Genomic DNA, 14,591 nt, shown 5'->3' on the forward strand with positions numbered 1-14,591 from the left:
ATGCTGAAGTGTGATCAGAAAGGAAACTTGCCCATAATGACTGGAAGAGCTACTTTGAATGTAGTTGATTGTATCCAAATCATAGAACCACAGGATGGTTTGGGTTGGAAGGGACCTTAAAGCCCATCCAGTTCCAACCCCCCTGCCATGGGCAGGGACACCTTCCACTAGACCAGGTTTCCTTTTACCATATAGTTCATTTAGTTTTCCATGAGCTTGTGTGATGACATAAAACCTTTCTTTAGTAGCATTTCTCTTTTTACAGGAAAAGTCATCTCGCTTGTCAGCAGCTTTATTTGGTGAGGACTGCGAAATCAGCCATGACCAGCTGCATGAGCTGTTAAAGTATGCAGCTTTGGGAAAGTGCCACAATGCAGCACAACCCAGGTATAACACCTTCATATTTGGGAATCAACCCTGTCCTGTGGGCTCCCATGATGTGAAAACCTGAAGGCATACTGGCCATGCTGCGTTTGGAATCCTTGCAATGTAGTTCCCGTAATGACAGCCTGTATTTTGTAGATAGAGTTGCTGTTAGATTTGGCCAGAAATAGTAATTCCTCTTCTGACAAAAATCCTACCATTTCATGCTTCTGTTCCATGCAGTTATCAAAAACTAAGCAATTTTATGGAACAGAAGCAGCTTCAGACACTGAGAAACAAAATACCATGTTAACAGTATTAACCCAACACAAAATACTGACATGTTGCATGTGAGATACAATTGGAACAGGGTATTCTACAGTGTTTGGGGAAAAAACCCATTTTAATCACCTTGCTCTTTTTCAGGGCAACTTCTCAGCCATGGAAAGGAAAGGCTGAGGAGGGTATATAACCTTGGATGACAAAAATATTGTGAAATTTAATGAATCCTAAAATGAAACTCAAGGCAAAAATGATCCCACTTCAGATTTTTAGCAGTGAATAGAAAATAATACTGTGAAACCTTTTGGGCTGCGTTAATTCACTAGACCGTATCACTGCAACTGAAGTTAATCGTGTGTTTGCATGCCGCTGGGTGTAAACAAGCCGTAGATGTCTTCAAATGGTACTGCAGCAAAACTTTGTTATAACTCCTTCTTTCTGTGTCTCCTATATTATGTTGCTTCCAGGAATACGTGGCTGTTTGAGATAAGCTATAAAGCCTCTTCTCACTGGAGTCATTTGGCACTTTGCCATTTGCTGACTTCCAAGCTGGGATGGTTCCAAGTTTGTTTTTGAAGGTGCTTGATAACTGGTTTGCTTTGATTTTTTTAAAAAATTACTATTTTTTTCCCTGCAGCTGGTGCCGTATCTATCACCAGAGCCACCTGGCTGGGGTTGTGGTTATTGTTCTGCATGAAATGAGCCAACTCCATTTCTACGAATTCTATTTGCAGTTCAAACACCTCAGAAAAGTCTTCCGGCACGTAAGTCCCCAGACTCTCTTCTAAACTCCTTCCAGTCCCCAAACCATGTCCCAGGGATTGATCGCTGCAGTGAAAGTACTGCCTTTTCCAACAGGAAGGGGTCATCTTTGACTCTCAGAGCAAGCTGATGAGAGGATCTATTTGTAGCCTTTGTCAGCTCAGAACAAAGGCCAAAGCTTTGATACTAGAAACAGGTTTTCAAGCCTTTGAAGCCTTACCAGGTGAAACATGTTTCAGTCGTCTGACTGTTAACGCTTCCCACATCTTCAGGATGTCTATGAGATTAAAAGCACCTCGGTTCATTTGGAATGTACTCGGAGTGAGTGAGGAGACTCTCGACAGTTATGCTATTCCCACTGGTTGAAAAATCTCACTTTTACTATTTGCACTTTATGTCAAGTTTCTCCCATCTCCCAAAAAGATTATTAAAAAGATTATTTTAATTCTCTGAGTTACAAGTAACATTTTTGAAAGAAGCATTTCCATTCAGACTTCTAGCGACTTCTCCCTGAACTGCAGCAAATGCAGGTCACAACTTAACTGGAAAGCCTGGGACTTGCTTCAGTTTCCATCAAAGAAGGTCTTGAGATCGTTTCAGGCAAGGCAAATCTGTCCCTTAGTACAAAGAATCCTATATCATCTGCCATTAAAACAGGTTTTGTTTGCGTTGGGGTTGTTTTCTTCCTTGGGAAAACACCAAACATACTTTCACTACTTCTTTATCAGCCCGCCTCTAAATGTGGCTCATTGGAGGATCAAGGAACATCTCATTTGCTTGGTATTTCTGCTTCGGGTTCAGGGTTTTTAACACGTCTCTTTTTTTCAGAGATTCACATTAACACCTTCTGCCAACTTGTTAGCCAGCCTGTATGGAGAAGGAGCAAAGCTGGCACCTCAGAACGCTGCAGAAGGTATCTTGCTTGGTTTTGCATCATCTCTTCTAACTGCAGTGATTCACTTTCAGCAGTAGTTTGTGACTTTGCACCCTGTGCGGTCCCTGCGTGCTGCTGCGGTAAACTCTGTTACAAAGGAAAACATTAATGGCTTAAACCATGAGAATAGGTACTGGTTCAGTAACGGGGCTTACTGACACAAGGAAATGCAAAAAGCAGAGAGAAAGCTTTTAACGTATTTAATCCAAAATTCTGACACTTCGTTACCCATTTTGTGATTTCATTCTAAGATGTATCTAATAAAATACTAGATTCAAGCGAAGTAGTTACTAATTTTTTTTTTAGTTTTCGTTGTTATACTGAGCAGCAAATCAAGGTAAAAAATGAGTATGTTGACAACTGATTTCCTATTTTTACACTGTTTATAGAGGTGATTGTAATCCAACAGGCTTTTAGAAAACCTGCAAGAGACTACAATGTGAACTTCACTGAAATTGTTAGAAGTGTCACAAAGAATCTTGGATTCGAGTCCTAAATGGGAGAATGAACAACTGTTACTTTCAGTGTATTGACAAAGTCCTCTAGCATCCTGACTGTAAACCTACTGCAGTCACAGACCTGAGATGTCAGGCATAGTTTTCTTTTAAGTGCAATCTGCAGAGGATCACCTACAGGATAATTTAACTTTATGCAGCTGTGGATTTTGGTGTCAGTTCAGTGCGTGCTTGTTTGTGAGCCACACTTCGAGCACATTTTCTCTTGATGATACTCGGGAAAGAATCTCCCAGAGAAGGTAGAAAAGAACTTCTTTTACAGCTTACATGAAGTAACAGATGATTATGTTGTTAAGCTTATGAGGCAAGTTTGTTCTCTCTGTTTCTGGAGGGAATGTGAGACAGATTTATGTATGATGTGACTGGCTTCTGAATCAGCCCGCAGTGTCAGTAGCTGAACTGGGAGTAAGATTCAAGTATCTTAAATATCAAGTGTATTTTTAGTATATATATATATTGAACGTAGTGTCCACGGAGACCTTACAGCACCTTCCAGTACCTGAAGGGGCTACAAGGAAGCTGGGGGGAACTTTTACAAGGGCCTGTAGTGACAGGACAAGGGGTAATGGGTTTAAATTGAAAGTGGGGAGGTTTAGATTAGATATCAGGAAGAAGTTCTTCCCGGAGAGGGTGGGGAGGCACTGGCACAGGTTGCCCAGAGAAGCTGTGGATGCCCCATCCCTGGAAGTGTCCAAGGCCAGGCTGGATGAGGCTTGGAGCAACCTGGTCTAGTGGAAGGTGTCCCTGCCCGTGGCAGGGGGGTTGGAACTGGATGATCTTTAAGGTCCCTTCCAACCCAGACCGTTGTGTGGTTCCATGATATATAATCATGTCTATATGATGTATATAGTGTGTGTAAATTTATATGCGCACAATAAATGAGCTATAAACTGGAGATATATATAAAAAATAAATAGAGAGATGGAGATACCTTTCTACCTGTCTGTCTATCTGCAGTTTATTGTTCCAGATAGTGTTTTCCTTTGACATGCTGTAGCCTGTAGTGTGTATACTCATGCAGAAGTGTGAGTGCAGGTAGAGAGTGCCGTCTGAGCCTGACCTATGCTTCCGTATTTTCCAGGTTTGACTTCCACTAGCAGTGAATGTATTCCTACAAGCTCAGACTTGCAATGGGATCCCATCATTCGGAAGTACGGAGAAAAAAAGCAAGGCCTTACTAGCTATACTTTAACATTAGAAGAGCAGAAGAAAAACGACTATCCCATAAAAGGTCAGTTTGTGAGGACTTTTGTTTGGTTGTGTTATTTTTTAATGTTGACAGTTGGTTGTATGTTTGGTGATACAAGATATATGATGAGTTTTAGAAGAGAGAGGTCTTTGTTATTCATGGATATCTTTTCATTCCAGGTTCCCCTGGATGTAAGGGCTACGTATACACAGAGTGTGATCAGCAGAGGACGGACAGCAGCCCCCTCTTTGGTCTGGATTGTGAAATGGTAAAAATAAATGTGTGTGGAAGTCAAGCAACCAAACTCCTACCATCTGTTGAGCCAAGCACCCTGTGTATTTGCTAAACCACTTGTGACATATTAGTATCTGCTGCCAGTCCCTTCGTGGATGGTGCCAATGCTAACACAGCCGTGGGCAGGACTCGGGAAGTGGTTCTGGCAACAAGACAGGCGCGTTATCTTGATCGGTGCAGCAGAGAGCTCAGTTCTGCGTTGACTCTCACAGCAGCAGCTCGATCTGCCCAGCCCATCAGCAGTGCTGCAGCAACACCTCAGACTGCTGTGGGATTCCTCTTCCCAGCCCTACCCAAGGTTTGGGAGAGGAAAGATACTCCCCTATCTCATGTCTTTCCTTGAGCCGTCCCAGTTCCGCTGGCAGCGTGCTGTGGTGCAGATTCCCCCTGTAGTGCAGTTTTGACCTTGCAGAGGACTATTTGGCATCAGCGTTGAGTAACAATACAGCCTGGGCTCTGCTTTTCAATTGTACTTCTTCTCTGGTGAGGATGCTCAGTGACAGCTCTGCAGTGCAGACCACCACGGGCTGAGTCTGTGAAATCAGCACTTGCGTGCAGTGGTTTTCTTTGTGCTGTGTTTGCCTGTGTGCTTGTGGTGCTTCTGGTGGGCATTTAACAATTACAGTGAAGCGTGCTACAGTCGAAAACAACTCGCTGTGAGTGGTAGATCTCCAAGCTGAGTAACTCCTTAACAGGGATGCTGGCTGCAGCCAAGGCAGGTGTCAGCTGAGGTTTTTGAGTGGCAGCATCATGCTGATTCAACAACTGCCTCTGCTTCTTCCTGACAGTGCCTGACTGCAAAAGGGAACGAAGTCACTCGTGTGTCTTTGGTGGATGCACAGGGTCAGTGCCTCTTGAATGAACTAGTCAAACCTGAAAGCACAATAGTCAACTACCTTACCAGGTGACTTGCACATAAGTTTCTTATCTCTTTGTCTTTAAGAGCTGTAGCCCTTTCAAATTAAACCTGTTACCAAGGACCTTTCGGAAGGCTTTGGTTTGCACAGATGTCTACTGCATTTTACTCAGTGTTAAGAATTCAGTTCTTGCCATGTGATGAGAATGACTGACGCTGCGTCTCACAGCACCCAGGTGGCCAGGCAGAAGCATTATCATTCTGCAGTGTTCTAGGAAAAATTCTGTTACAGGTTAATGATACGCAGTACGAGTTGCTCTTTACTGCTGGCTCGAAAATGGGATATAGCGTAAGAGTACAGGATTGCAGTCTGCATCCCTCTGCTCCATAGCCAAGTTTGCTCATCTGTAAAAAGTGAACAGAGCAGCTCATCAGCTTTCACACAACTCTGGGGCTGGGCTCAGGCTTGTAACAAAAGCAGGCCACACTCGAGCCTTGTCTTGTCCAAAACTTTGCCCGGCTTTATCCAGGAGGTGACGTGCCAATCCCCTCAGGTTCCTTGGAAGCATCTCCTTCCACCGTCAGTCTTGCAGCATTTCCTTACCCGTGCTACCTGGTGGTAAAACTGCGTCACTCAAGTTATACTTGAGAGAGAGAAACGTTGGAACAGGTATGGTGGCACTCGTAGTGGTGTAATGTACCTGCAGCATATCCTCTGACGTTGGAACAGAAAGCAGTAAATAACATTCTGTCATTACTTACACTGAGTTAGTGTGTTACGTGCCCTGCTTGTAGTATTCTCCAGTAGGTGCTGTTGCTAATGTATTGCTTTTACTTCATCCAACTTTTCTTTCGAAGATTCTCAGGAATAACAAAGAAAATGCTTCTTCCAGTGAAAACAAGACTGCCAGACATCCAAACCAAACTGAAAAAAATGCTTCCCCAGGATGCAGTACTGGTGGGTCATTCTTTAAATGCTGATCTTCAGGCTTTGGAAGTGAGTATGCCTTTAAGAGTATTTTTCTCAACCCAGTGGTACTCATTTCAGCCCTGAAAACTAAACAATTCCTCTTTTTCTTATCTTCTTGTTAATTGATTTGTACGATGAATAAAAAGCCTTATGTCTGTAAGGATTTAAAATAGAAAGACTCTCCTGACATTTATAAAACTTGTTGCTGTTCAGCACCCAAAGGAGGGTTGCAGTGGAGGCTTTACCTCTCAGCTTCAGCCAGGTGCTTTTGCTAGCTTTGTCATGGGAAGAACGGAAGTCCTTAACCAACCTAAAACGCTGGAATCATAATTAATCTTTGTAACACAATCTAGATCTTCGCACTAGCGTGTTAGAAGTGAGAGTTGGGCTTGTTTCGTTATTCCCATCTGGTCTCTTGTTGTGGACAGTTATCTGCCAGTGAGAAACTGGCAGCTGAAGTGAAAAGGCAGAGGCACAGATTAACAATGGAGTTGCTGCCCAGTTCTGTATGATGGATGTTCTTAAATTAAACCAGTGATGTTTTCTCTCCTCCAGATGATCCACCCCAGTGTTATTGACACTTCGTTGCTTTTTGCCAGAAACGAAGGTCGAAGATTTAAGCTAAAATTCCTAGCCAAAGCTGTTTTAGGGTAAGATTATTACTGTATTGTCATGGGAAATATCAGAAGTTGTCACCTGGGGATCATAAGGTCTTGCTCTTCCACTAGTAGCATCAGAATTACTCTCTTCTTTTTTCACTAAAATTCGGAAGAAAGGAGCAGGCTATGCAAATAGATGTGGTAAAGAAGTAATTTACTGCCTGCTTGAAACATCAGGCAGCGTAATAAATGGGATTGTCTTTGAGCAAGCAGAGATGCTCTGACCCAACGAGATCCGAGTCCTCGCAAAACCAGCCTTTCTGCAGAACTGTAGCAGTACCGGTGTGTTGAACTGTAGAGCAACAAAGGCACTCTGACTCACACAGCTGGGTCTGTTGCAGTTAGCAAGAAAGAAAGGCTAACATAGGAAAGTATGATGTACAGACTTAAGTGGTGTTCTCAGTGTACTAGCTACCCCTGGGTAGTGTGTCTTAGCGATACGGTTCTCAGCATTCCCATGGAGGATATGGTACTCTGCAGTGCCAAACTTCACTGAGGTGGAGGTAGCCTCCCTGTCTGTGTGCAAACTGTGAGTTGATCACTGGTCAGGGACAAAGTAAAGTTAAAACCAGTCATGCCTCGGAGTACCAAGTGTTAGCACTTCTTCTCTCAAACCTGGTAAACAGTGTTTTGCTCGACATTGCAAAACCATTTCTTGCAGTAACTTTCAGGAATATCTCACAAGAATGGTGCTGCAAAGAACTGAAATCCTTTCTGGAGAGGGGAGAGCTATTTTACCTGAAAAGGACCCAGTTTAGAAAAGACAGGATGTTGGTCAATGTGGAAAAACAGATAACCTGCCTGTACCTCCAATTCTGATGCCCTAGGAAGGAGATTCAGTGTGAACAGAAGCTTGGGCATGATCCTGCAGAAGATGCTAGAGCTGCATTGGAATTGGCTCAATTCTTTATTGAGCAGGGACCAGCCAAGGTAGCTGTATCTAATGAAGATTTCTGTCCTGAATCGCAGAACATGCAAGTTGTGTTTTTGAAGGAAAAAAATCCATTTGTTTCCATCCTCTTGTTGGTCTAAAAGAGAAAAAGGAGCTGCGGTAGAGGCCTCAGGTTTGACAGCTTGTTACTCTCAGCATGTGTCGAGGTGTCTTCATAACCGGAGCATTACCAGTGTGGCAGTGCTCGGGCGCTGGCGTGAATCAGTATTGCTGCTGAGCCTCAGGAGGGGCGTGGAGTAAAGGAAGATTCAGGCACTTCCAGCGTACAGGACTTACTGTCCTTTTTCCAGATGAAAGAAGTGGGAGACCTTGTATGTTGTGGCAGTGATTCAGCTGGATTTATGAGTCTCTCTTGCTTGTGTCATTGATTTCTGAAAAACTTTTTTTGGAGATGATTGCTAGTTGATGCTGTGAGTGCTGCATGCTTGAAAATTACAACAGAAAATAATAAGGCAAGAAATTAATGCCTGTGTTTCACTACTGTGGAGTGTGCCTGGGTGACTCAGAGAAAGCACATGCTTTTTGATTAGCTACAATTAGCTGAGATGATGCCAACCACTAATCTTCTTCCTTCCCCCAGGTAGCAGAACTAAACTTGGAGATGATTCTGACGACTGAAAAACTGGCCAAGGTCTCACAGCACAAAGCTGCGTTACAGCCACAAGGATGTCAGGTCCAGAAACAGCTGAATGAGCCTCCACATTTATCCACACCATGGTAATAAGACTCTCAAATGTGCATGCTTTTCCTCAGTAAAATCAGAGTAGTGTTATGCTTTTCAGAAGCCATCAGGATCTTCAGAGAGAGACACAAATAATTGTAGCATAGCACTGAAAAACTTTCAGAAGTTGCATCTTAAATTTCACAAAGCATTTTCTAGGCTTCTTTTGATGTTGAGGACAAGAATATTCTTTCAGATTTCTTTAATGAACTGTATCATTTTTCTCTGACAAGCACTTCTTGAAAGCCTTTAATTCACTGTCCAGATAAGTACTGTGATTCACAGCTTGCTTCTCTCTGCTAGTTTTTTAGACTGCTTGCAGGTGACTGGCCAAAACCCCCTCCTTTTGGGCAGACAGGAAGTAGACTCTTCTGGCCTGTGTCAGAGCAACCTGAGCACTTCAAACAAACAGGTGAGTGGACTCAGTGGGTTGGTCTAAGGAGGCATCAAAGTAGTTCTTGTTCTGGGGGTGGATAGATGAGTCCTGTTTTAAACAGCTGACTGACAGTACTGTTAGCAATAGTGTTAATACCAGGTTAGCTAAATCCAGTTTAACATTTTGGAAATGAGTTTTGATCTTCTACATCCTCTCCTGACTCACTAAAGAAGAATATCTGCCTGAGGGCTTCCTTGGACAGTAATCAAAACTAAAGTTGGGAAGTAAGCTCAATTGCTTTGTTTCTGATCCTTTGCAGTTCAATTGTCTTGTACCTCTTTGAGCCTTCACACTCTTGCCTTACAAGATGTTCCCCTGTCCACATTCAGTGTCATTCAGTTCAGTTTGGGTCCAGAGTACATTGCATCTCACCTTCTTGATGGGCTTTGTGAAAAGGTACTGTTTTTTTGAGAGTCATCTTCATTGAGAGAGATCTGTATCTGGAGGTGCCAAGTAGTTAGTTCCTTTGCTTGGTGAAGTCCCTTCTCTAATCTGTGTTCCTACAGGTGAGAAGCAAGCTGACTGACATGCTGACAATTTACGCAGGTCCCTTTAAAGAAAGCTTTTGCCTGAAGTCTGTGAAAAAAGAATTTGGGAGGTGTGGACCAATCCAGTCTCTCAGGGTGGTAACTGAAACGTGCCAGGTGAGGAGCACTCGAAGCATTAAGCTTGCTGACGGGCCGAGTAACCTCTCAGGAAGAAATGGGTTAGAACCACTGAAATACCAGTTGCTCTGTTTCGGTTTTTTTTCCTGGTGGTTTAGTCGTCAGCCACAACAGTTCGGGGTATCTAAAAGCTGCTCCACGCAGTGACAGGAATAAAAATAGCTCCTGTGGCTTAAACATGCTGTTCGAGCTAGAGGACTTTGAGCACTGGAGAAGTTGAGATGATTCTAGTACCTCTCAAGAGAACTGATATGCTAAGGCCTTTAATGGCCAAAACACCAAAAAGAAAAAGAAGTGTGTTTATGAATTGATGGTTGTTTTTAGCAGCTACAGATTATGGACTGTTACATATATTACCCCCCAAACCTATTTAAAAAAAAAACACAACTTCACTGGGACATGACTTTTTAAAAGGGAGGCCTATTGTGTCTTACTGATAAGCCTGAAGTATCTTATCCTTCTGTTTCAAGCCCTATGTCTGTATCCAGTACAAAATGCTGGAAGCTGCCCAGCTTGCTGTGGAAAGCCTCAACGGAGCTGAGGTAGCAGGATCCTGCATTAAGGTAAACAATGCAGATAGCAAAAGCACAGGAACAGCATCCAATATGTCTTTTTAACATCTACTCCCAGCATAGCATCTGGGCAGATGCTCTGGTTGTGCTGTTACCATTTCCCTGTTCCTGGCCAATTTAGGGCCACTGGCAGAAAGGCAGTGGTTATCGCCCTGGTTTTTTCCTTTCTGCCTGTCAGCAGAAGAGGGTTAGCAAGCACTCTGACCTCCAACTGCAGCCTCAAAGGAAGAGCCGTGTAACGGGGTGCTACAGTGCATATACAGTGCATGTATGTACACTGCATACTGCATATACAGTGCACTGTACTGTATATACATGTATGTATATATGCATGTACAGTGCATACATATCCAAAGTATGGGGTTCTTAATTTTGAAGCGTTTCGGCGTTGCAAGCATGATCTCTCCTTCATTAGTCTTGTTTTTTTCAAGGGAGGGAAAAATAGCTTGTCAGCTTTTAGTAGTGGGAGAAAATAATTTAAAATAAGGCTCAGAACAGAGAGCTGCCGGGGCTGATGTGCTGCGTTTTTCTGCTGCATCCACCCCAGGTTCAGAGAGCTGTGGCTGCAGCATCGCTGGACTGTGATCTTTTGATAAAGGAGCTAGAACTGGACGTGGAGAACGAAGGTGTGGTTTATGTGGCGGGTCTGAAGAAGTCCGTAACAGAGACAGACTTGCAAGAAAAATTCAGCAAGTTGAAAGACCTGGAAACACTGTTCCTGCCAAAGGATCTCCAGAGTGGAAAGCAGAGGAACTGCTGCTTCCTCAGTAAGTAGCTTCGCAGAGGGCCTGCGTATTTCCTCAGGCAGACTCGCTCAGCAGCCCTCCTGACTGCAGAGACACAGCAAGAGCTGCTGAGACACGGCTGCCCGAGGGCTGGTATTGACAGCTCTTCAGTGCAAGCGTGTATCGTTCGCAGGAGCAGTTCACAGCTAAATATTTAAAGGGAATAAAAACTGCTTAACAACAACAAAAAAAGATTCTCTTTAGCAAAGTTCCAGGGTAGTTTATTGGCTCCAGAACCTCAGAGCGAGGGCTGGCTACTGCGCAGCTTCACACAGGCGAGCACTTGCCTCTAGAGAGGTGAGAGCAACCGGGTGAGCGCTGTCACAGTCAGTTGGCGTTTCTGTAGTCTGATGTTTATCTCCAGCAAGATGAGGATCTGCTTGCTGCAGTGATTTCAGTGGCTCTCTCCTTCCTGCTCCACACCTTTATCCCTGCCCTTTGGGTGCCAAGGAAGAGGGCAGCAACATCACTGCCAAAAAATCTGTGTTTCAGAGTTCCGGAAGTCAGAGAGTGCTGTGGACGCCCTCGAAGTTATAAATGGATGGACCCTGAAGGGTCACAATCTAAGAAGCGGGAATCCTCTTGCTTCAGGTCACCTCTGGAGATGGATTTGGCAAATGAATCACAGCGCTGAGAAGCAAGGAGGAAACCTCTTCCATGAGAAGATGAAGCAGCTGTCCCACTCTGTGAGTTTAAGGCTACGCCGGTGTTTAGTGCGGTTGGTGAGGAGGTACTGCCACGGGAACCTAATCTCTGCACGAGATTAGGTGCAGAGCTGCATGTAGCAGAAGGGTCTCCTTGTGCTGGAGCAGGGAGGCTGCCAAGGATCAGTTCCCACAAGGCAGTTTGGAGAGGCAGTATCACGTCGTGGGCAGGGTACTGCATAACCTGAACAGTAACAACAGCATAGCTGCTCGGGGCCGCGTCCAGGCACAGCAAGCGGTACGGCGTCAGAGGGAGAGCGACTGGTTGTGTAGCCCTGCAGGAAGGAAGGGCTCTGGTGGCAGCTCTCGTTTTCACTGGAGGAAGCTGTAGTCGGGCACGTGGTTCTGCTGCTGCCGAGTTGTTGCACGGCCAAACGCCAGCCGGTAACGTAATCACTGCCAGAGGGCCAGCCTCACCACGCGCACTTTCAGGTGTGATTGCTGCAGGTGAATTGGGGGTTTTAATACTTGCATTCTCTTATGCAGGAGCAGGATCTAAGGAAAAAGGTGAAGAAATTAGACCATCATATCAAAAAGCTTTACAGAAGTCTGCAGGATAACACCCTGTGCGTTGTTCTCTTTCCTGGAGAGAACAGGTAAGTTCCACCTATTTTGCGAAGAGCTGAGGAAAATACATAGCCAAATATTTTTATCTTCGTCTACTCAAAATTAAAACCCTGCACAAGGAAGTAGAAGCCTAAGCGAAGGCCTGAAGAAGCCCGACTTTGTACTTAGTCTGCCCATAAGCCATGCCTAACCCAGAACAAGCACAAGAGCTGAAACCACTTTACGTAGCCGGTGGTCCGGATTAGCCAGGCAGAAGTGCACAGAGCTGACTAATGATACAGGAGTTCTCAGTTCCCCTGCCTTCCCCCGTTGGCTGGTTTTGGTGTTGGGTGGGGTTTTTTGTTTGGTTGGTGTTTTAAACCACCTCACAGCTGCAGCCAAGGCACCGTCTCCCCTGCTGGCTTGGGACATGCTGATGTAGGAGCTTCAGCCACAGCCGATCGAGGAGGGGATCCATGTAGTGAAGGACACGGCTGGGAGAAAACACTTCCACTGGGGCATTAAGCTTTCACAGGACAGGGCAAGTGCTAGAGTTGAGTTGGGCTTCAGCGCTACCAGGGATGCTTCAGATGGGGTGAGCTTCCTGCATGTCAGACCCCGGAGCCTGAACTGCCAGAGCCATGCACTGCTTAGTTATCAGCCAGAAAAGGTTACATCTTTCCCAGCCAAGAGCCTGGGTATCAAGTGCATCCTTACTTCAGCAGTCTTCTTTCTGTCCTCTCACTGTGTCGCTGTTCACACAGTCAGATAAAGGTCACATCTGCCCGTGCTTTTCTTCACTTTCCCTTCAGCAGAAGGGCACCATGCCTTGTGGAAACAGAAGGCATGCCCGGAAATAGCAGCAGGGAGAGGGAGCTGCTTGGCAGCATCTCTTCTGCCTGGCTGGGCAGCCAGGCCAGGTCCCCCTCTCTTTCTTGCAAAGCTTCCTGAGAAGAATCATGATGCTGCGTTGTCCTCTGCTCCAGGCAGTGTCCCTAGGAGGGAGGTGCATCCTAAGCCAAGAGCATACGTAGGCTTCATGCCAGCGACAAACCCTTGCAGCAAGGTTGCGTGCCAGGGTCAGCTCTTGGCACGGGCTGCTCTTAATTGTTCAGTTTCTAACAGCTTTTTTTAAAAAAGGGTAATATTTTTTTTAGATTTTTCTTAATAATTTGTCTTACTGAAGTAAAGATCATTAAGCTGCTTCTCTCCCCACACGCCAAATGATGGCGTACATAATGAGACAGCAGCGTTTCCTCCCTTGCTAGCAGAGTGCTGAGTTCATGTAGCTGGGTGTAGAGGGTTTCTTGCAGCAGCTTGGTGTCAAATCCTGCCTCAGTTAAGTCAGCCCTGGGGGAGGCCGGAACTGAGGGCCAGGGCCTCTGCTGGCCCTGTAGTAGTGCACGTGGTCCTGTGATCATCTGCTGCTGCCTTCTGGGCTAGAACCAAGTCAGGTTTTACACTTCCAAGCATCTATTTGCCTCTTCTCACCAGTGTCACCTCAGTTACTTTGCACACTAACCTGTCAGCCCACCTGGAAACGTCTGAGGAGAGGATGGCTATGGAATTCCCATCCATCTTCTGCAGAAGGTTCACTGGTCTCAGCACGTCCAAATTCACTTTTCGAGGGCCGTCTCCAACTAGCCTCGCTGCCGTTGGCGTCACCGCGGAGTGGGAATCCCACTGGTGGAACAGGTGCCTTCAGGAGTTTGCATCCACAAGGAACCTGTAGAAGCCCACAGAGCCTGGGCTCCCATCTCTCCAGCTGCGGAGTGGCTTGGAAGGGAGCTCCATCCCAGGCTTGGAAGAGGTTTTGTGCCAAGTGTGGTTCCTGTATTAGCTTCCCGGAGGACTGACAGTCCAGAGGAGGCTTCTTGATTCAGAGGAGTGCCAGATAATGGCTGGGGCAGCGGGGAAAGGGAGTTTTCAGTGTGCTGACCCCGAGGGTTGCAGGCTTCACGCTGCTGGGCCAGGAAACGCGCGTGCATCAGGGCCACCCTGCGCAGAAATAACGCACCCCTTGTTTATGTTGCAGCACGCATGGATCACAGTCCGGCCTGGGTCTGATGGCAATAAAAGGTGACGAAGGGAGGAGTGCTTGGTGAACTGCCAGGTTTTTAAGCAAAGTCTTTTGTTAAGATATTTTTAATCACGTTAAATGCTCATGTCTTTGTAAAGCTCTCTTGCCATAAGAACAATAGGCTCTCACTCTGTATCTTTTACAAAGTCTAAAAATAAAAGCTGTTCAAAACATCTGAAAGCACGCAGCCCTCCGGCAACCCTCCCTGCTGCGGCAGCCTTGCTTGGTGGTGGGTGAGCTGGGGGCAGACCCCGGGGAGCGCTGCACGAAAGCCCGTCGGCCTCGGCCCGCAGGAAGAAATTCTTC

At 45.6% G+C, this 14,591-nt stretch overlaps 1 protein-coding gene across 1 annotated transcript; it reads left to right on the plus strand.

Moving 5' to 3' along the window:
• Nucleotides 1-271: 271 nt before the first annotated feature.
• LOC104506575 (putative RNA exonuclease NEF-sp) lies at nucleotides 272-14,465 on the plus strand. The gene is made up of 18 exons (XM_010147565.1): nucleotides 272-387; nucleotides 1,283-1,409; nucleotides 2,236-2,320; nucleotides 3,938-4,087; nucleotides 4,225-4,313; nucleotides 5,128-5,243; nucleotides 6,054-6,192; nucleotides 6,721-6,815; nucleotides 7,652-7,754; nucleotides 8,357-8,493; nucleotides 8,801-8,913; nucleotides 9,193-9,329; nucleotides 9,440-9,577; nucleotides 10,069-10,161; nucleotides 10,718-10,937; nucleotides 11,448-11,641; nucleotides 12,146-12,255; nucleotides 14,241-14,465. Exons 2-18 carry the CDS (start codon nucleotides 1,344-1,346, stop codon nucleotides 14,308-14,310), a joined length of 2,055 nt encoding a protein of 684 aa, XP_010145867.1. The 5' UTR covers nucleotides 272-387; nucleotides 1,283-1,343; the 3' UTR covers nucleotides 14,311-14,465.
• The last annotated feature ends 126 nt before the right edge of the window (nucleotides 14,466-14,591 follow it).

Source organism: Eurypyga helias, unplaced genomic scaffold, assembly GCF_000690775.1.
Source record: "Eurypyga helias isolate BGI_N326 unplaced genomic scaffold, ASM69077v1 scaffold7522, whole genome shotgun sequence".
NCBI classification, from domain to species: Eukaryota; Metazoa; Chordata; class Aves; order Eurypygiformes; family Eurypygidae; genus Eurypyga; species Eurypyga helias.

Coding starts and splice junctions, on each gene's coding strand:
- LOC104506575 (XM_010147565.1), top strand. CDS start 1,344: ATGAGCCAACTCCATTTCTACGAATTCTATTTGCAGTTCAAACACCTC. Junction 10,938..11,447: donor GAGGAACTGCTGCTTCCTCA/GTAAGTAGCTTC, acceptor TCTGTGTTTCAG/AGTTCCGGAAGTCAGAGAGT. Junction 11,642..12,145: donor TGAAGCAGCTGTCCCACTCT/GTGAGTTTAAGG, acceptor TCTCTTATGCAG/GAGCAGGATCTAAGGAAAAA.